The sequence below is a fragment of the Pseudophryne corroboree genome, chromosome 2 (genome assembly GCF_028390025.1).
Source record: "Pseudophryne corroboree isolate aPseCor3 chromosome 2, aPseCor3.hap2, whole genome shotgun sequence".
Lineage (NCBI taxonomy): Eukaryota > Metazoa > Chordata > Amphibia > Anura > Myobatrachidae > Pseudophryne > Pseudophryne corroboree.
In genome coordinates, this window is record NC_086445.1 from 597579089 (window position 1) to 597600149 (window position 21061).

At 46.0% G+C, this 21061-nt stretch overlaps 1 protein-coding gene across 1 annotated transcript in view; it reads right to left on the bottom strand.

Moving 5' to 3' along the window:
- Positions 1-2757: 2757 nt before the first annotated feature.
- The window catches only part of LOC135038542 (peptide methionine sulfoxide reductase MsrA-like), a 38626-nt gene continuing 20322 nt past the window's right edge, over positions 2758-21061 (bottom strand). The window contains exon 6 of the mRNA XM_063954659.1: positions 2758-3018. Coding sequence (XP_063810729.1) covers positions 2866-3018 — 153 coding nt within the window. The 3' untranslated portion in view covers positions 2758-2865. The remainder of the gene's footprint in view (positions 3019-21061) is intronic.

A 21061-nucleotide genomic window follows, 5' to 3' on the forward strand; every position in this document is an offset into this window, starting at 1 on the left:
AGTGAACAGTCTGGAACCTGATCCATAGAGAAGGAGGTAGCCCCATAATGAGAGTTTGAATATATGGCTTTTTACCCTAAGTGCTGTTATATATTTTCATGTACATTTTATATGTCAGTGTAATGCCAATGTCTGTGTATTTTTATATGTATGAATTTTTTAACAAATGTGATTTCTGACTTAAGCATTGAAATTCTATTAGGGTGAGTGTAGAAAGTGTGGTCTTCACAGTTATTTATAGGACATTACTAGTCTATAGGTCCATTGATGCTGCTTTTACCTTCTGGTAAAATAAAACACAATGCAGGACAACACACCTTATGGCTCTACTTGAGCCTAACATTACATGACCTTAAAACTGACACGTTTTATTGCATTTCTAATAATATATACTGAATTAAAATAACAGTGTAGCCCATCTTCAACTACACGAATATAAAGTAGGCATTGGAATTGAGGCCTATCAGTCCTGAACAGCAATACTTGCTTAAAAAATAAAATAAAAAAAAGGTCAGAGCTTCAAAATGTGAAAGTATCCAAAGAAAAGGTCTGTGTATAACAGTGACAGGTACCAGCTAGCAAAGGTAACAACATACAGTATGAGTCAGATTACTGAGTGAGATGACACTAGCAAATCTGTTCTACTTTTATGTTATGGTCTGCACATGCACACTCATGAATCGGAGTAATTATCTGGCAGATAGCACAAACAGCATGTTAGATAGTAACTGTCATCTTTTTATTCATTTTTTTTATTGATTTTGCTAATGCTAATTAATAATAAGAGTACAAATCTCAAGTATTTGTTACATTGATGGGTTGCTTGATTCAGAGTCAATATATACGGTGTAGATGTACAAATTGACTTCCAAGGTAGTTATTTACATTAAAGCAACATGTATAAAGCATAACGCTCATTATATTAGAGAGGCACACAATTGTAGTAAATAACACTAAGAGGGTACTGTCTAAAACCATATATTGGCCCTCATTCCGAGTTGTTCGCTCGCAAGGCGATTTTAGCAGAGTTACACACGCTAAGCCGCCGCCTACTGGGAGTGAATCTTAGCTTCTTAAAATTGCGACCGATGTATTCGCAATATTGCGATTACTAACTACTTAGCAGTTTCAGAGTAGCTCCAGACTTACTCTGCCTGGGCGATCATTTCAGTGCTTGTCGTTCCTGGTTGACGTCACAAACACACCCAGCGTTCGCCCAGGCACTCCCACCGTTTCCCCGGCCACTCCTGCGTTTTTTCCGGAAACGGTAGCGTTTTCAGCCACACGCCCCTGAAACGCCGTGTTTCCGCCCAGTAACACCCATTTCCTGTCAATCACATTACGATCGCCGGAGCGAAGAAAAAGCCGTGAGTAAAAATACTTTCTTCATAGTAAAGTTACTTGGCGCAGTCGCAGTGCGAACATTGCGCATGCGTACTAAGCGGATTTTCACTGCGATGCGATGAAAAATACCGAGCGAACAACTCGGAATGAGGGCCATTTTTCTAATCTATCTGGGCACCTCCTACACATATAGCACAATTTAAGGTGAGCCAGGGAGCAGATGACCAGATATATCCATTTAATTATTGTAACTACTGTTGGCAGTTACCAGCTTATGGATATAGCTTTTCTGGTATTAGACAGTTATACCGCTTTCACAATGCAATAGCGGGTTGCACCCGGAACTCGAGAACAGCTCCTTCCCTGGTGCGACCCGCTTGAGACCACTTTCAGGCAGGCGGCAACGGGTTGGTGACGTGTGTGGAGGCGGTGACTTGAGATTCAGATCATCTACAAGTTCTGCCTTTCGCTATAGCGCCACCCCTCCTTATAGTGTGAACAGGTCCTGGGTAGTATTAACCCAGCAGCCCGTTCACACTGCACTTCAACCTGGGAATAACACTGCTTTATTTATTCACGGGTCGAAATACAGGGTCAGTCAACTCTGGAAATTGTAACATTGTAACGTAGTCTCCTCGTACTTGCGTGGGTTTCCTCCGGGTACTTCGGTTTCCTCCCACAATCCAAAAATATACTGGTAGATTAATTGGCTTCCAACAAATTAACCCTAGTGTGAATGTGTCTGTGTGTGTGTACATGTGATAGGGAATATAGATTGTAAGCTCCACTGGGGCAGGGACTGATGTGAATGGCCAAATATTCTCTGTAAAGCGCTGCGGAATATGTGTGTGCTATATAAATAACTGGTAATAAATAGTCCCTTTCACACCGCACCTTGACCCAAGTCGAACTGGCAATATACTGGGTTATTTTGGTGATGTGAATCAGTATAAGAAGGATGCTAGAGAGAATTCATATATCAGGACAACACAATTGAATTCATAGGACTAACATTATCTAGCATGTTTCATTTTCTGTTATGTGCAGTTATTCACATTTGGAAAGTGCTATTTTATAGCTCATTTTATATCTGATTTTGTATATGGCCTTGTATCTATCAAAGTAGATACTATAATTTGACACAATACCTTTTAGGTGAGCATAATATACAAGCGGATCCAGTGAATCAATCCAACCGCTGAGTAAGTGGCTATCTGAAACATCTGCCCAAATGGCATTTACCTGAACAGCTAGATGAGTCCTGGCAGCATTCATGAGGTCAGAAGATGACTATTTACACAGTCAGATGTCGCAGTGTATATGCATTACTTTAAAAGTAAGTGGGACTGCAACTAAAGTGCAAACTTACCGCTGTGATTCTACACAAATAAATAACATGAGAACAGCAGGAGATAATACTTGCAACAGATTTTATTTGTTTACAACTGAATATGGAATTTCAGGTTGCATATAGCTTACAATGATAGAGATTAAGAAACATGTAAGAAAGTATCCTGATTCCTACAGAAGGCAGGTCACTCCAGTTCCCTTGAGACCACAATAACCTTCTGGGTTCTTGTGCAGATATTGCTGGTGATAATCCTCTGCGTAATAAAACTCAGGAACAGCACATATCTCTGTAGTGATGGTTCCCAGGTTGTTACGTTTAAGCTCCTGTGGTTATAAGATAAGTAGTTGATGCTAATGTTTGCGAACATTGGACCTTGTATATGACACACATTTTATGCAAAGCACAAAAGGCCTTGGTTTTGCATTGGTGCGTCTAGATAATCCACTTATCAAATACCAAAATGCATACCTACTCTTCACTGCGGAGATGCTTCCACAATACTTGTCAACTCTCCTAGAATGTAATGGAGACTCATGCATTTCTGGGAGATCTACTGCACCTCCCAATGAAGTGGGCAGTTAAGACATCGGGCAGTCTGCTGAATTATGTCACAAACTGCGGCACTGCACAGTGAGGGAGGGGCCACGATGAAGGTATACCTGGCAGAACACCAGTGTTGTACTGGGGCATGAAGGACCCACCGGTGGAATGCTGTGGTAGGGACCCATATTTATGGGTGTGGCCAGTCTCCAGAGGGGTGTGGCCAGCTGCAACAGAGACTTGGCTATTAGAGTGCATGGTCTGGGCCCCTTGATAATTATATATAGTAAATACTGCTAGTGCAAGTATGATAATAAACCTTATCAATAACAGCAATGCACTGTAGAGAATACACCAAAGTCCTGCGCAGTGTAAAGTAACATAAGTATAATGTATAATTCAAGTGCACAGTCTGAAACTTGATCTCTGGAGGAGGAGATTGGCCCCCCAGGCAATTGGACCCACCGGAGGTTTCCCCTGTGGGCCAGTCCAACCCTGCAGAACACATGTGTGCCTCTGATGACAATTCTGGGCAGCATATGGCCAGCCTGGTTGTACATTATTTGGTTGCTCGGGTAGTCTATGTGATAACAATTATTTTATTTATTTATTTATTTTACTAAAATCACCTTTATAAACAATATGTTACTACTCATGGGCCAGTGTGGTGTACATGCCCTCCAGAGTTACATTTCCTAGTCAGCCCCTTTGCCTAGTGGCAGAAAAATCTCCACAGGTACACTTTGCAAAACCAAAAATCTCACTTCAAATTTCCAGCACAGTATGACTTACTATACGCATCAGTTTCATGAACTAATGCTTTTCCAAAATGCAGTACTTTGTCCAAACGGAAATCTAAATTGCAGTGAAAAAATAAAGCAGCCAGTAGTAAGTTAACTCTGCACAGAAACAATATAACCCACCCAAATCTAACTCTCTCTACACGTTATATCTGCCACACCTGCAGTGCACATGGGGGGTAATTCCAAGTTGATCACAGCAGGAAATTTTTTAGCAGTTTGGCAAAACCATGTGCACTGCAGGGAGGGCAGATATAACATTTGTAGAGAGAGTTAGATTTGGGTGGGTTATTTTGTTTCTGTGCAGGGTAAATACTAGAGATGAGCGGGTTCGGTTCCTCTGAATCTGAACCCGCCCGAACTTCAGGTTTTTTACACGGGTCCGAGCAGGCTCGGATCTTCCCGCCTTGCTCGGCTAACCCAAGCGCGCCCGAACGTCATCATCACGCTGTCGGATTCTCGCGAGGCTCGGATTCTATCGCGAGACTCTGATTCTATATAAGGAGCCGCGCGTCGCCGCCATTTTCACACGTGCATTGAGAGTCATAGGGAGAGGACGTGGCTGGCGTCCTCTCCGTTTAGAGAAGAGAGAGACACAGTATTTTGGGGAGCATTATTAGGAGGAGTACTACTATACTGTATACTACTATACTACTTGCTGAAGTGATATTTATAGATTAGATAGTGTGACTGTAAGTGTATTATCTGACTTGTGGGGGAGACACTGACAGTGGGGAGCAGTTAGAGTCTGAGAGCAGAACTCAGGAGTACATATAACGTACAGTGCACACTTTTGCTGCCAGAGTCAGTGCCACACTGCCATTGTTGTGACCACACTGACCACCAGTATAATAATATATTTTGTGATTGTCTGCTTAGGCCTCGGAGTACTAGTTGCAAGTTGCAACGTGACCTGAAGTGACCACCAGTTTAATAATCAATCACCACCAGTTTAATATATATATATATATATATATAAAATTGTATATAATATATATATATATATATATATATATATATAATATTGTATACCACCTACCCGTGGTTTTTTTTTTTTTCATTCTTCTTTATACATACTACTATAGTAGCTTACTGTAGCAGTCTGCGGTGCTGTGCTGACCTGACAGTGTCCAGCAGGTCCGTCATCAGTCATTACATAATAAATATATATAGTACCTGTCCGGCTGCAGTACTAGTGATATTATATTGATTTCATCTCATTATCAATAATTTATCATCCAGTCTAGACTCTATATTAGCAGCAGACACAGTACGTTAGTCCACGGCTGTAGCTACCTCTGTGTCGGCACTCGGCAGTCCATCCATAATTGTATACCACCTACCCGTGGTTTTTTTTTTTTTTCTTCTTTGTACATACTACTATAGAGTATAGTAGCTTACTGTAGCAGTCTGCGGTGCTGCTGAGCTGACAGTGTCCAGCAGGTCCGTCATCAGTCATCATTACCTAATAAATATATTATCTACCTGTCCGGCTGCAGTACTAGTGATATTATATATACATACATATATATATTGATTTCATCTCATTATCAATCATCCAGTCTATATTAGCAGCAGACACAGTACGTTAGTCCACGGCTGTAGCTACCTCTGTGTCGGCACTCGGCAGTCCATCCATAATTGTATACCACCTACCCGTGGTTTTTTTTTTTCTTTCTTCTTTGTACATACTACTATAGAGTATAGTAGCTTACTGTAGCAGTCTGCGGTGCTGCTGAGCTGACAGTGTCCAGCAGGTCCGTCATCAGTCATCATTACCTAATAAATATATTATCTACCTGTCCGGCTGCAGTACTAGTGATATTATATATACATACATATATATATTGATTTCATCTCATTATCAATCATCCAGTCTATATTAGCAGCAGACACAGTACGTTAGTCCACGGCTTAAGCTACCTCTGTGTCGGCACTCGGCAGTCCATCCATAATTGTATACCACCTACCCGTGGTTTTTTTCTTTCTTTCTTCTTTGTACATACTACTATAGAGTATAGTAGCTTACTGTAGCAGTCTGCGGTGCTGCTGAGCTGACAGTGTCCAGCAGGTCCGTCATCAGTCATCATTACCTAATAAATATATTATCTACCTGTCCGGCTGCAGTACTAGTGATATTATATATACATACATATATATATTGATTTCATCTCATTATCAATCATCCAGTCTATATTAGCAGCAGACACAGTACGTTAGTCCACGGCTGTTGCTACCTCTGTGTCGGCACTCGGCAGTCCATCCATAATTGTATACCACCTACCCGTGGTTTTTTTTTTCTTTCTTCTTTGTACATACTACTATAGTATAGTAGCTTACTGTAGCAGTCTGCGGTGCTGCTGAGCTGACAGTGTCCAGCAGGTCCGTCATCAGTCATCATTACCTAATAAATATATTATCTACCTGTCCGGCTGCAGTACTAGTGATATTATATATACATACTGTTAGGCGCCGAGGGTCCGCCCGTCAGTGCGGCCCGGCGCCTAGCAACTAGGGACGCCGCAGGCAGACAGCCGCCGGCTCCCTAGCAACGCTAGACGCCGGGTGCACGGAGCCGCTTAGACCATAGCAACGGGGACGCCACTGTCGGACCGCGTTCCCCGTTGCTAGGTCTAATTAATCAGGTCAAATTGTATCCTGGCCGTGCAGCATGCAGCTGCACGGCATAATTATGATTACCCTGTCTGGATCCGGATTGGAGGGTTTCCTAATAAAAGCACTCTCAGGACTTCTCACAGACGCCGGTGTTAGCTTCCTGTTGGCTGTGTCAGTTACAGAGAGTTTCCAGTCCTGCTCAATTCGGTTGTTCCTGTCCTCAGTGATCCAGTACTCGGAATTTGTCATCTATTCCTGGAGTCCTACCGAGCACCTTTAACATCCTGTGGTGTTCGTGAGTCGCGGCGTAGCCGTGTGTTGCGGCTTGACCGCTTACTATTTATTATTTAGTTTTATTGTGTTCCGGAGCTTTTGCGGAGGATTCCGCTCCCACAAGTCCACTCTGGTATCCAGCGGTGCTGGATAGGAGTAACGGATCAGTGGATCTTTGGTTGTCCTTTTCCCTGGCGGTTTGTCCGCACATACTTTTGGTTAAGTTAGATAGCTTGTAACCCCTGGCCTGGTTGCTTAGTCAGAGGGCCCCTTGTTATCACCCTGTCTCGGATTTCCCTTTGTCTCCCATTAAGACCTGAGGGGGCATCGGGGTTGGGCAGACATAATCCGCCCTTCGAACGCGGCTGCCATGGGCTCAAGCAACCATAGTCTCGCAGGGGATTTCTGATAACACGGGCGAGACAACGGAGTTAGGGCGCCAGGGGTTACTAGGCTTCCCTGTTCCCGTAACCAGCATATCTTTCCAGTACTCAGACCTCTGCCATAAGATCTCATCTGGTCTGGAGTACGGGAATCATAACATTAACACCGGCCATACTAAAATTTAAAATTAACAGGAGTTAATTTTTTCCCTTATTCAGTTGGGAGATTTGTCAGCCTCATGAATCCCACCGGTGTTGGGCCAAATCCGGGCCAGCTTTTAGTTAGCCAGATTCAAGAGCTTACTCAGATGGTTCAGGATCTGTCCCTTCGGGTGAGGTCACAGGAAGATCTGTTACGGACTTCCCCGAGGGTCATTCCTGAACCAAAAATGCATCTGCCTGACCGTTTTTCTGGGGATAGAAAGCAGTTTTTTAATTTTAAAGAGTCTTGTAAACTGTATTTTCGTTTAAGACCAGTCTCCTCAGGTACGGAATCTCAGCGGGTAGGAATTATTATTTCTCTGCTACAGGGGGATCCTCAGACCTGGGCTTTTGGTTTAAAGACAGACGATCCAGCTTTATTGTCTGTAGACGCCTTTCTGGGGTCCTTAGGGCTTTTGTATGACGACCCTGATAGAGAGGCATCCGCCGAGAGTCAGTTGCGTGCTCTCAGACAGGGTAGGAATCCCGCAGAGATTTATTGTACGGAGTTTCGCCGTTGGTCGAACGACTGTGGATGGAATGACCCAGCCCTGCGCAGTCAGTTTCGCCTCGGCTTATCTGAGTCTATAAAAGACAGTCTCCTTCAGTATCCCGCTCCTGAGACTCTCGATAAACTCATGGAGCTCTCTATTAAGATTGATCGTCGTCTCAGGGAGCGGAGGGCTGAAAAAGGAGCATCTGTCGGGTCTACTCCTTGTGTTTTTTCCATTCCTGTGGACATTGAGGAGCCCATGCAGATAGGCCTCTCCAAACTGTCTCCTGAAGAAAGAACCAGAAGGCAAAATTCTGGTCTTTGTTTATACTGTGGGGGTAAGGGACATTTTGCCCGTAGTTGTCCGAACAAGTCGGGAAACGCCTCGACCAAGTGAGTTGTGAGGGGGTTCACTTTGGTTTACAGCTTATCTCCTCAAATAATTCACTGTTAGTTCCAGCTAAAGTTTCCTTTGGCAGCCTCTGTTCCTCGGTCTCGGCTTTTGTGGACAGTGGAGCTGCAGGGAACTTTATGGATTTAACATGGGCCAAGGCCTTAGGTATTCCTCAGTTAGCCTTGGGTAGGTGTATCACCATGCATGGTTTAGATGGGAGTCCCTTGTCCAATGGGGTTATTTCTCTCTGTACACCTTCTGTTCTTCTTTCGGTAGGAGCTCTGCATTCTGAAAAGATTGAGTTTTTCCTTACCCATTGCCCAGCAGTTCCTGTGGTTCTGGGTCACCCTTGGCTGGCCTTTCATAATCCCATCATTGATTGGCAGTTGGGGGAGATCTTACAATGGGGTACCATCTGTAATAAAGAATGTATTACGCTTCCCATCAGAATTGCTGCTGTCATTCCCGCACCCATTCCTGTGGAATACCAGGATTTTGTTGATGTATTTTCCAAGGGCAATGCGGATATTCTGCCTCCCCATAGGCCTTATGATTGTGCTATTGAGTTAATTCCTGGTGCCACTTTGCCTAAAGGAAGGTTATATGCATTGTCCGGACCTGAAACTGTGGCCATGAATGAGTATGTTAAAGAAAGCCTAGGGAAAGGATTTATCAGGCCATCTAAATCCCCTTTAAGTGCAGGCTTCTTCTTCGTGGAGAAGAAGGATGGATCACTCAGACCTTGCATTGACTTTAGAGCCTTGAATAAAATCTCAGTAAAGAATACTTACCCTTTGCCGCTGATTTCTGTCCTCTTTGATCAGCTACGTTCGGCTGTGATTTTTTCTAAGATTGACCTAAGAGGAGCATATAACCTCATCAGAATCAAGTCAGGGGATGAGTGGAAAACGGCATTCAGTACTCAGTCAGGCCACTATGAGTATCTGGTTATGCCATTCGGCCTGTCCAACGCTCCGGCAGTTTTCCAGGATCTCATTAACGATGTGCTCCGTGAATTTCTTGGAAGATTCGTTGTAGTCTACTTAGACGATATTTTGATATATTCTGACTCTATAGAACAACATGTTACCCAGGTGCGTCAGGTTCTAAAAAAATTACGTGAAAATCACCTATATGCCAAGCTGGAGAAGTGTGAATTTCATGTCACGGAGGTATCCTTTTTAGGGTACATTATTTCCCCTCGGGGATTCTGTATGGAACCAAAGAAGCTCCAAGCCATCCTTAGTTGGGCGCAACCCACCAATTTAAAAGCAATTCAGCGCTTTTTAGGGTTTGCGAATTACTATAGAAGATTTATTCACTCTTTCTCTGACCTAGTTGCTCCCATTGTGGCACTGACTAAAAAGGGAGCAGATCCTACCAACTGGTCACGTGAAGCGGAGTTGTCTTTTCAGGCCTTGAAACAAGCCTTTGTCTCAGCCCCTGTCCTCAGACATCCCAACCCAGAATTGCCTTTCATTGTTGAGGTCGATGCCTCAGAGGTTGGAGTAGGGGCTATCCTGTCTCAGAAGGATCCGGATTCCCTGGAATTACATCCTTGTGCCTTTATGTCCAGGAAATTCTCATCTGCTGAATCCAACTACGATGTTGGTAACCGGGAATTACTGGCTATTAAATGGGCTTTCGAGGAGTGGAGACATTGGCTTGAAGGAGCCACTCATACCATTTCGGTTTTGACTGATCACAAAAATCTTCAATACATTGAATCAGCTAAACGGCTGAATGCCCGGCAAGCTCGTTGGGCTTTATTTTTTACTCGTTTCAAGTTCATTATCACCTTCAGGCCAGGTTCCAAGAATACCAAGGCAGATGCCCTGTCACGCAGTTTTCTTCCAGTTCAAGACAACAGTCCTGTTACTCCCATACTTCCGTCTTCAGTCATTCGGGCAGGCCTCACACAGGATTTATTTACCCAGTTGAAGCAGCTTCAACATCAAGCTCCTGGTATTACTCCTGCTGGTCGTCTTTTTGTCCCCGAGTTTTTGAGAGCAACGGTTTTGACGGAGTTTCACGATAGCAAAGTTGCCGGGCATCCGGGGATCGCTAAAACTTTTGAATTAGTTTCCCGCTCGATATGGTGGCCTGGTCTTTCCAAAGACATTAAGGAATTTGTTTTTTCTTGTCAGGTCTGTGCACAGCATAAGGTTCCCCGTTCCTTGCCTATCGGTCAACTTTTGCCCTTGAATGTTCCTCTTAGGCCATGGTCTCATATTTCCATGGATTTTGTGGTGGACCTTCCTCTGTCAGCCGGATGCCGAGTCATATGGGTGGTAGTGGACCATTTTAGCAAAATGGCCCATTTTATTGCTCTTCCCCGATTGCCATCTGCCCAGGGATTGGCAGTCTTGTTCCTCCGCCATGTTTTCAGACTCCATGGGTTACCCACTGATATTGTTTCTGATCGGGGTCCACAATTCATTGCACAATTTTGGAAGTCTTTTTGTGCCTCATTGAAGATGAAATTATCTTTAACGTCTGGCTACCATCCCCAATCCAACGGGCAGACTGAGCGAGTCAATCAATCATTAAAACAATATTTGCGTTTGTACTCGGCCAAACTCCAAAATGACTGGTCTGAGTTTCTTCCGTTAGCAGAGTTTGCTTACAACAATGCCTGTCATTCCTCCACCAATGTATCTCCATTTTTTACAGTTTTTGGTTTTCACCCCAGAGCTAATTCCTTTTTTCAACATTCCTCTGTCTCCTCACTGACCTTGACCTCTCATCTCAAACTCATTTGGAGAAAAGTGCACCTGGCTCTCAGAAAAGCGGCATTTCGGGAGAAAAAAATTTCTGACAGGCTCCGGCGGCCGTGCACTTTTAAAGTTGGAGATAGGGTATGGTTGTCGACTCGCAACATTAAACTTCGACAAACCTCAGCCAGATTGGGTCCTAAATTTATTGGACCATTTCATATTATCAAAAAAGTCAATCCAGTGGCTTTCCGGTTACGGTTACCAAAAACTTTACGGATCGGAAATACCTTCCATTGCTCCTTGTTAAAACCATATGTTTCGTCCAGTAAATTTCCTCGCAAGATCTCTCAGGGGAAATCACCAATAGACGTACAGGGTCAGCAGGAGTTCTTAGTGGAGAAGGTTCTCGATTCCAAGTTGTCCCGGGGTCGGCTTTATTTTTTGGTACATTGGAGAGGTTATGGTCCAGAAGAAAGGTCTTGGGTCCTGGACGAGGATCTCCATGCCCCGAGGCTCAAAAGGGCATTTTTTCGAGAATTTCCTCAAAAACCAGGCCTTAGGGGTTCCTTGACCCCTCCTCAGGGGGGGGGTACTGTTAGGCGCCGAGGGTCCGCCCGTCAGTGCGGCCCGGCGCCTAGCAACTAGGGACGCCGCAGGCAGACAGCCGCCGGCTCCCTAGCAACGCTAGACGCCGGGCGCACGGAGCCGCTTAGACCATAGCAACGGGGACGCCACTGTCGGACCGCGTTCCCCGTTGCTAGGTCTAATTAATCAGGTCAAATTGTATCCTGGCCGTGCAGCATGCAGCTGCACGGCATAATTATGATTACCCTGTCTGGATCCGGATTGGAGGGTTTCCTAATAAAAGCACTCTCAGGACTTCTCACAGACGCCGGTGTTAGCTTCCTGTTGGCTGTGTCAGTTACAGAGAGTTTCCAGTCCTGCTCAATTCGGTTGTTCCTGTCCTCAGTGATCCAGTACTCGGAATTTGTCATCTATTCCTGGAGTCCTACCGAGCACCTTTAACATCCTGTGGTGTTCGTGAGTCGCGGCGTAGCCGTGTGTTGCGGCTTGACCGCTTACTATTTATTATTTAGTTTTATTGTGTTCCGGAGCTTTTGCAGAGGATTCCGCTCCCACAAGTCCACTCTGGTATCCAGCGGTGCTGGATAGGAGTAACGGATCAGTGGATCTTTGGTTGTCCTTTTCCCTGGCGGTTTGTCCGCACATACTTTTGGTTAAGTTAGATAGCTTGTAACCCCTGGCCTGGTTGCTTAGTCAGAGGGCCCCTTGTTATCACCCTGTCTCGGATTTCCCTTTGTCTCCCATTAAGACCTGAGGGGGCATCGGGGTTGGGCAGACATAATCCGCCCTTCGAACGCGGCTGCCATGGGCTCAAGCAACCATAGTCTCGCAGGGGATTTCTGATAACACGGGCGAGACAACGGAGTTAGGGCGCCAGGGGTTACTAGGCTTCCCTGTTCCCGTAACCAGCATATCTTTCCAGTACTCAGACCTCTGCCATAAGATCTCATCTGGTCTGGAGTACGGGAATCATAACACATACATATATATATTGATTTCATCTCATTATCAATCATCCAGTCTATATTAGCAGCAGACACAGTACGTTAGTCCACGGCTGTAGCTACCTCTGTGTCGGCACTCGGCAGTCCATCCATAATTGTATACCACCTACCCGTGGTTTTTTTTTTTCTTTCTTCTTTGTACATACTACTATAGAGTATAGTAGCTTACTGTAGCAGTCTGCGGTGCTGCTGAGCTGACAGTGTCCAGCAGGTCCGTCATCAGTCATCATTACCTAATAAATATATTATCTACCTGTCCGGCTGCAGTACTAGTGATATTATATATACATACATATATATATTGATTTCATCTCATTATCAATCATCCAGTCTATATTAGCAGCAGACACAGTACGTTAGTCCACGGCTGTAGCTACCTCTGTGTCGGCACTCAGCAGTCCATCCATAATTGTATACCACCTACCCGTGGTTTTTTTTTTCTTTCTTCTTTGTACATACTACTATAGTATAGTAGCTTACTGTAGCAGTCTGCGGTGCTGCTGAGCTGACAGTGTCCAGCAGGTCCGTCATCAGTCATAATTACCTAATAAATATATTATCTACCTGTCCGGCTGCAGTACTAGTGATATTATATATACATACATATATATATTGATTTCATCTCATTATCAATCATCCAGTCTATATTAGCAGCAGACACAGTACGTTAGTCCACGGCTGTAGCTACCTCTGTGTCGGCACTCGGCAGTCCATCCATAATTGTATACCACCTACCCGTGGTTTTTTTTTTCTTTCTTCTTTGTACATACTACTATAGTATAGTAGCTTACTGTAGCAGTCTGCGGTGCTGCTGAGCTGACAGTGTCCAGCAGGTCCGTCATCAGTCATCATTACCTAATAAATATATTATCTACCTGTCCGGCTGCAGTACTAGTGATATTATATATACATACATATATATATATATTGATTTCATCTCATTATCATCCAGTCTATATTAGCAGCAGACACAGTACGGTAGTCCACGGCTGTAGCTACCTCTGTGTCGGCACTCGGCAGTCCATCCATAAGTATACTAGTATCCATCCATCTCCATTGTTTACCTGAGGTGCCTTTTAGTTGTGCCTATTAAAATATGGAGAACAAAAATGTTGAGGTTCCAAAATTAGGGAAAGATCAAGATCCACTTCCACCTCGTGCTGAAGCTGCTGCCACTAGTCATGGCCGAGACGATGAAATGCCAGCAACGTCGTCTGCCAAGGCCGATGCCCAATGTCATAGTACAGAGCATGTCAAATCCAAAACACCAAATATCAGTAAAAAAAGGACTCCAAAACCTAAAATAAAATTGTCGGAGGAGAAGCGTAAACTTGCCAATATGCCATTTACCACACGGAGTGGCAAGGAACGGCTGAGGCCCTGGCCTATGTTCATGGCTAGTGGTTCAGCTTCACATGAGGATGGAAGCACTCAGCCTCTCGCTAGAAAACTGAAAAGACTCAAGCTGGCAAAAGCACCGCAAAGAACTGTGCGTTCTTCGAAATCCCAAATCCACAAGGAGAGTCCAATTGTGTCGGTTGCGATGCCTGACCTTCCCAACACTGGACGTGAAGAGCATGCGCCTTCCACCATTTGCACGCCCCCTGCAAGTGCTGGAAGGAGTACCCGCAGTCCAGTTCCTGATAGTCAGATTGAAGATGTCAGTGTTGAAGTACACCAGGATGAGGAGGATATGGGTGTTGCTGGCGCTGGGGAGGAAATTGACCAGGAGGATTCTGATGGTGAGGTGGTTTGTTTAAGTCAGGCACCCGGGGAGACACCTGTTGTCCGTGGGAGGAATATGGCCGTTGACATGCCTGGTGAAAATACCAAAAAAATCAGCTCTTCAGTGTGGAGGTATTTCAACAGAAAAGCGGACAACAGGTGTCAAGCCGTGTGTTGCCTTTGTCAAGCTGTAATAAGTAGGGGTAAGGACGTTAACCACCTCGGAACATCCTCCCTTATACGTCACCTGCAGCGCATTCATAATAAGTCAGTGACAAGTTCAAAAACTTTGGATGACAGCGGAAGCAGTCCACTGACCAGTAAATCCCTTCCTCTTGTAACCAAGCTCACGCAAACCACCCCACCAACTCCCTCAGTGTCAATTTCCTCCTTCCCCAGGAATGCCAATAGTCCTGCAGGCCATGTCACTGGCAATTCTGACGATTCCTCTCCTGCCTGGGATTCCTCCGATGCATCCTTGCGTGTAACGCCTACTGCTGCTGGCGCTGCTGTTGTTGCTGCTGGGAGTCGATGGTCATCCCAGAGGGGAAGTCGGAAGACCACTTGTACTACTTCCAGTAAGCAATTGACTGTCCAACAGTCCTTTGCGAGGAAGATGAAATATCACAGCAGTCATCCTGCTGCAAAGCGGATAACTGAGGCCTTGACAACTATGTTGGTGTTAGACGTGCGTCCGGTATCCGCCGTTAGTTCACAGGGAACTACACAATTTCTTGAGGTAGTGTGCCCCCGTTACAAAATACCATCTAGGTTCCACTTCTCTAGGCAGGCGATACCGAAAATGTACACAGACCTCAGAAAAAGACTCACCAGTGTCCTAAAAAATGCAGCTGTACCCAATGTCCACTTAACCACGGACATGTGGACAAGTGGAGCAGGGCAGGGTCAGGACTATATGACTGTGACAGCCCACTGGGTAGATGTATGGACTCCCGCCGCAAGAACAGCAGCGGCGGCACCAGTAGCAGCATCTCGCAAACGCCAACTCTTTCCTAGGCAGGCTACGCTTTGTATCACCGCTTTCCAGAATACGCACACAGCTGAAAACCTCTTACGGCAACTGAGGAAGATCATCGCGGAATGGCTTACCCCAATTGGACTCTCCTGTGGATTTGTGGCATTGGACAACGCCAGCAATATTGTGTGTGCATTAAATATGGGCAAATTCCAGCACGTCCCATGTTTTGCACATACCTTGAATTTGGTGGTGCAGAATTTTTAAAAAAACGACAGGGGCGTGCAAGAGATGCTGTCGGTGGCCAGAAGAATTGCGGGACACTTTCGGCGTACAGGCACCACGTACAGAAGACTGGAGCACCACCAAAAACTACTGAACCTGCCCTGCCATCATCTGAAGCAAGAAGTGGTAACGAGGTGGAATTCAACCCTCTATATGCTTCAGAGGTTGGAGGAGCAGCAAAAGGCCATTCAAGCCTATACAATTGAGCACGATATAGGAGGTGGAATGCACCTGTCTCAAGCGCAGTGGAGAATGATTTCAACGTTGTGCAAGGTTCTGATGCCCTTTGAACTTGCCACACGTGAAGTCAGTTCAGACACTGCCAGCCTGAGTCAGGTCATTCCCCTCATCAGGCTTTTGCAGAAGAAGCTGGAGACATTGAAGGAGGAGCTAACACGGAGCGATTCCGCTAGGCATGTGGGACTTGTGGATGGAGCCCTTAATTCGCTTAACAAGGATTCACGGGTGGTCAATCTGTTGAAATCAGAGCACTACATTTTGGCCACCGTGCTCGATCCTAGATTTAAAGCCTACCTTGGATCTCTCTTTCCGGCAGACACATGTCTGCTGGGGTTGAAAGACCTGCTGGTGAGAAAATTGTCAAGTCAAGCGGAACGCGACCTGTCAACATCTCCTCCTTCACATTCTCCCGCAACTGGGGGTGCGAGGAAAAGGCTCAGAATTCCGAGCCCACCCGCTGGCGGTGATGCAGGGCAGTCTGGAGCGACTGCTGATGCTGACATCTGGTCCGGACTGAAGGACCTGACAACGATTACGGACATGTCGTCTACTGTCACTGCATATGATTCTCTCACCATTGAAAGAATGGTGGAGGATTATATGAGTGACCGCATCCAAGTAGGCACGTCACACAGTCCGTACTTATACTGGCAGGAAAAAGAGGCAATTTGGAGGCCCTTGCACAAACTGGCTTTATTCTACCTAAGTTGCCCTCCGACAAGTGTGTACTCCGAAAGAGTGTTTAGTGCCGCCGCTCACCTTGTCAGCAATCGGCGTACGAGGTTACATCCAGAAAATGTGGAGAAGATGATGTTCATTAAAATGAATTATAATCAATTCCTCCGTGGAGACATTGACCAGCAGCAATTGCCTCCACAAAGTACACAGGGAGCTGAGATGGTGGATTCCAGTGGGGACGAATTGATAATCTGTGAGGAGGGGGATGTACACGGTGATATATCGGAGGATGATGATGAGGTGGACATCTTGCCTCTGTAGAGCCAGTTTGTGCAAGGAGAGATTAATTGCTTCTTTTTTGGTGGGGGTCCAAACCAACCCGTCATTTCAGTCACAGTCGTGTGGCAGACCCTGTCACTGAAATGATGGGTTGGTTAAAGTGTGCATGTCCTGTTTATACAACATAAGGGTGGGTGGGAGGGCCCAAGGACAATTCCATCTTGCACCTCTTTTTTCTTAAATTTTTCTTTGCGTCATGTGCTGTTTGGGGAGGGTTTTTTGGAAGGGACATCCTGCGTGACACTGCAGTGCCACTCCTAGATGGGCCCGGTGTTTGTGTCGGCCACTAGGGTCGCTTATCTTACTCACACAGCTACCTCATTGCGCCTCTTTTTTTCTTTGCGTCATGTGCTGTTTGGGGAGGGTTTTTTGGAAGGGACATCCTGCGTGACACTGCAGTGACACTCCTAGATGGGCCCGGTGTTTGTGTCGGCCACTAGGGTCGCTTATCTTACTCACACAGCTACCTCATTGCGCCTCTTTTTTTCTTTGCGTCATGTGCTGTTTGGGGAGGGTTTTTTGGAAGGGACATCCTGCGTGACACTGCAGTGACACTCCTAGATGGGCCCGGTGTTTGTGTCGGCCACTAGGGTCGCTTATCTTACTCACACAGCTACCTCATTGCGCCTCTTTTTTTCTTTGCGTCATGTGCTGTTTGGGGAGGGTTTTTTGGAAGGGACATCCTGCGTGACACTGCAGTGACACTCCTAGATGGGCCCGGTGTTTGTGTCGGCCACTAGGGTCGCTTATCTTACTCACACAGCTACCTCATTGCACCTCTTTTTTTCTTTGCGTCATGTGCTGTTTGGGGAGGGTTTTTTGGAAGGGACATCCTGCGTGACACTGCAGTGACACTCCTAGATGGGCCCGGTGTTTGTGTCGGCCACTAGGGTCGCTTATCTTACTCACACAGCTACCTCATTGCGCCTCTTTTTTTCTTTGCGTCATGTGCTGTTTGGGGAGGGTTTTTTGGAAGGGACATCCTGCGTGACACTGCAGTGACACTCCTAGATAAGCCCGGTGTTTGTGTCGGCCACTAGGGTCGCTTATCTTACTCACACAGCTACCTCATTGCGCCTCTTTTTTTCTTTGCGTCATGTGCTGTTTGGGGAGGGTTTTTTGGAAGGGACATCCTGCGTGACACTGCAGTGACACTCCTAGATGGGCCCGGTGTTTGTGTCGGCCACTAGGGTCGCTTATCTTACTCACACAGCTACCTCATTGCGCCTCTTTTTTTCTTTGCGTCATGTGCTGTTTGGGGAGGGTTTTTTGGAAGGGACATCCTGCGTGACACTGCAGTGACACTCCTAGATAAGCCCGGTGTTTGTGTCGGCCACTAGGGTCGCTTATCTTACTCACACAGCTACCTCATTGCGCCTCTTTTTTTCTTTGCGTCATGTGCTGTTTGGGGAGGGTTTTTTGGAAGGGACATCCTGCGTGACACTGCAGTGACACTCCTAGATGGGCCCGGTGTTTGTGTCGGCCACTAGGGTCGCTTAGCTTAGTCATCCAGCGACCTAGGTGCAAATTTTAGGACTAAAAATAATATTGTGAGGTGTGAGGTATTCAGAATAGACTGAAAATGAGTGTAAATTATGGTTTTTGAGGTTAACAATACTTTGGGATCAAAATGACCCCCAAATTCTATGATTTAAGCTGTTTTTTAGTGTTTTTTGAAAAAAACACCCGAATCCAAAACACACCCGAATCCGACAAAAAAAATTCGGTGAGGTTTTGCCAAAACGCGGTCGAACCCAAAACACGGCCGCGGAACCGAACCCAAAACCAAAACACAAAACCCGAAAAATTTCCGGCGCTCATCTCTATATTGGCTGCTTTATTTTTACACTGCAATTTAGATTGCAGATTGAACTCACCACACCCAAATCTAACTCTCTCTGCACATGTTATATCTGACTCCCCTGCAGTGCACATGGTTTTGCCCAACTGCTAACAGAATTCCTGCTGCGATCAACTTGGAATTACCCCCATGGTTTTGCCCAGCTGCTAACAAATTTGCCTCTGCGATCAACTCTGAATTACCCCCATGGTTCCATTAATATTCATCAAGATCTATTAAGTAATATTTGATAAAATAATTAGTTTATTTGAATTTTTTGGCAGGTACACGGTTTTATAACAGCTATTTGCACATAAATATAGTTAAATATAGTGTTATAATAATGTCATCTTGTTAGACCCTGTTGCTAATAATTAGAAAGTTCCGATGAACTGAGAGTATGCTCTTAACTCCATATAAGAAAGAGTTGCCTTGAAATTCCCTTATATTTGTACCATGCCCTAGGGAGGGGTGGTCTTCAGTATGCCGGCTGCTGGGATCCCGGCGTACAGTATACTGGCGCCGGAATCCCGACAGCCGGCATACCAACACTTTTTCTCCCTCTTGGGGATCCACGACCCCCCTGGAGGGTGAATAAATAGCGTGGCACGCCGGAAGCGCAGCGAGCCCGCAAGGGGCTCATTTGTGCTCGCCCAGCTGTAGGTATGCTGGCGGTCGGGATTCCGGCGTCAGTATGCTGGCCGCCGGGAGCCCGGCCGCCAGCATACCGTACTGCACCCCCTAGGGAGGTGTGAGGCAGTACATAATGATGTAGCTGGGAGCACGCAGCTTAGATGACTAAGGCAGTTCTGAAGAAGTGCGTTTCCTTAGCAGCAGGCATAACTAAGTATAATGCAGTAAGCATTGAGGCTGTGGAGTGATAAGATGCAACGGCCACATCAATTTGCCTGGCAGGCCGCAAACAGTCTGGGGGCTGTATTTTGCCCACCCACAGCCATACCAGATGTAGTAGATACCCTCCAAACGGGCGTATTTACACTTAAGGGGGGTATTCACGGAGCGATAATCTAAGCAATCTGACTAGATTGCTTAGATTTTAAGCATCATCTGTCCGTGTGTACCCCTCACAGCGATAGCGATGAGTGGTGCTAGATTGGCCGGCATGCAGGCCAATCTAGCAGGTCGCTCATTTCTCCTGCTGGGGGAAATGAGTGACCCCGCCGCCCCCTCCCCCCCCATGCCCCCCCACGCTCAGCACACATCGGCGCTGTGCTGAGCGGGGGGAGAGATGTGTGCTGAGCGTTTCGGCCTTTACATACAACTCTGCACAGCCTGCAAAAAACTCGTACAGTGCAAGCTTTAATAATTGAGATGCACAGTGTGAGAAATGTATTGGGCCTTCCTGGGCGGTGACTGGGATGCTGCTATTCAAACGCAAAGGGATGTGTTGCTGAACTGGTTGCAAACTAAAGACACACCAATCAGGACTTCAGCGTCTAAAGATGCTCAAAGTGGGCTCAACATCCAGGCTCATGCATGTACACCAGGGGAAGGTCTTATACAAGCATTAGCATAAAGTTGCAGACACAACTATGACCCTAAAGTGGTCGCAGCAGCATGTGACTCAGAATCAGCTCCATAAGCCACAGAGCCTATGTAATTCATGTGTTCTAGATTAAAGGGATGTTATAGGAACCCTAATCGTGGTCATCGCTCCCACATTGCACTAAATGAGTCAATGCCGTAATATGCATATCATAATGGGGTGTAGTATATCTAGATGAAAGCCACAATGCCGACATTCATCAGTCGACATGGTTTTAATGTCAACACTGAACATCACAACATGGTCATGATGTCGACATTGACCATGTTGACACAGGTGTTATGTTGACATTTTTAGCATTTTGACATAGTAATGTTATTCTAATTCTGTCCCTAAACATAACAGCAACCTTAGCGCTAACATTCTGACAATATTGACATTTTACTGGCGTCAACATTAATGATCTTGACCTTTTAACCATGTCAACATTGTGAATCTCACCATTCTGACCGCCAACATTGTAACGGGTTCAGTATGGTATGCCGACGATCGGGCTCCCGGCGACCAGCATACCGGCGCCAGGAGCCCGACCGCCGGCTTACCGACAGCGTGGCGAGCGCAAATGAGCCCCTTGCGGGCTCGCTGCACTCGGCACGCTACGGGCACGGTGGCTCGCTATGCGTGCCACGCTATTTTATTCTCCCTCCAGGGGGGTCGTGGACCCCCACGAGGGGAATAAGTGTCGGTATGCCGGCTGTCGGGATTCCGGC